The 1,480-nt window shown below is 36.6% G+C and overlaps 1 protein-coding gene across 1 annotated transcript in view; it reads left to right on the top strand.

The window, feature by feature from the left end:
* Positions 1-1,320, top strand: part of LOC106105059 — a 7,301-nt gene extending 5,981 nt beyond the window's left edge. The window contains exons 8-10 of the mRNA XM_013285284.1: positions 4-35; positions 518-649; positions 1,143-1,320. Of these exons, the coding sequence (XP_013140738.1) occupies positions 4-35; positions 518-649; positions 1,143-1,227 (249 nt within the window). The 3' untranslated portion in view covers positions 1,228-1,320. The remainder of the gene's footprint in view (positions 1-3; positions 36-517; positions 650-1,142) is intronic.
* Positions 1,321-1,480: the final 160 nt, after the last annotated feature.

The raw sequence follows: 1,480 nt of genomic DNA, 5'->3' as shown, positions 1-1,480 counted from the left end.
GAGTGTGAGAACTGCAAATCCGCGAATAGCTCCAGGTACGTTAATTACTACACATTTACCAGCCCCCTTAGCAACGAGCGTTTTTTTTACGCGCGTTAAAATCCAATTAGCAGCCGACGTATTTTTAACGCGAGTTAAAAAAAATTGTTCATGCGCTACATCTTTTACGCAGTGTTGTATTTTGAGCACTAAGTGAATGAAACAAGAGTGATTTCTGAACTTACGTAATGAGGAATTATTGTACAATCAGCTGCAAAAATATGAACCTATTTACCAATTTATAGTAACTTGTATACAATTTTGATTAAAAAAAAAATGTATATATGTGTAACTCTATTTTTTCAAACAGTAAATATATTATTGACGGATAAGTACATAGATATTTTGTTAACCAAAAGACTTATATAAGTTTAGTGAATGTATACATTTTTATGCAGTATTTTAGTACGTATTATCATGCGTGACGTGATCACCCCTGTCTTGTTAAGGGTGATTGTAGGTAAATGTGTGTGACCAGATGGGTGCTGGAGGAGGGCTGGGACGCGGCGGAGGCGGGCGGCGGCACGCAGACGCTGCAGCGCCGCGCGCCGCCGCCCGCGCCGCCGCCGCCCGCCACCGCCACCCTGCCGCAGCCCGTCACCAAGCTCAGGTACGTGCGTAGGAGGTGACAGAGGGAGGTACGATGTTATAAACTAGCTTTTGATCCCAACTTCGTCGGCGTGAAAATAAAAATAGTAAAAAACATACTGATAACGTAGCTTTTTAATGGTAAAAGGTTTTTTGATCCTTCCTCTTTCCTTTCCTCTTTATAATACGACTTCGCCCGCGTGAAATAAAAAAAAAAATAGAAAAAACAGCGCCTGCTACTCACTGATAACGTAAATTTTTAATGGTGACTGAATTTTTAAAATACGCCCCAGTAGTTTTTGAGTCATTTCAATGCAAAAATACAAATCTTTCCGCTTTACAATACGACTTCACTGGTGTGAAATTAAAAAAAAAATAGTAAAAATATGAAAAAAATAATTAAAAAAAGTAGTTTTTGAGTTATTTTAATACGTACAAAATTAGAAACTTTCCTCTATATAATATTAGTATAGATAAATATAGATTTACATGTAATAATTAAATATGTCTTTTAGTCGAAATGCATCAGGACCACCATCTAAATGGGAGAATTGGTTCAACACGATCCCAGACTCGGACACGGAGTCTGAAGAGGAATAATTGTACATATTTCTAATTACAGTAGAACCTCGATTACCCAAACCTCGGTAACTTAAAAATCTCTCTTACCTCAAAAAATAATATGTTCCCTTCCCATCAGAGCCCAAAACCTCTATAACAAAGACCCTTGATAACTTAAAACGTCTATAGCTTAAAATATTTTGTTTTTCTCTTGGACTTTAACTTGTCGAGGTTCTACTATATAACATTTATTTATACTAAAGAATAGCTGGAAATGTTGATTATTTTAGCA

Source organism: Papilio polytes, unplaced genomic scaffold (genome assembly GCF_000836215.1).
Source record: "Papilio polytes unplaced genomic scaffold, Ppol_1.0 DF823177.1, whole genome shotgun sequence".
NCBI lineage: Eukaryota > Metazoa > Arthropoda > Insecta > Lepidoptera > Papilionidae > Papilio > Papilio polytes.
Note: the sequence above shows the minus strand (reverse complement) of the source record. Positions and strands in the feature narration are given on the sequence as shown.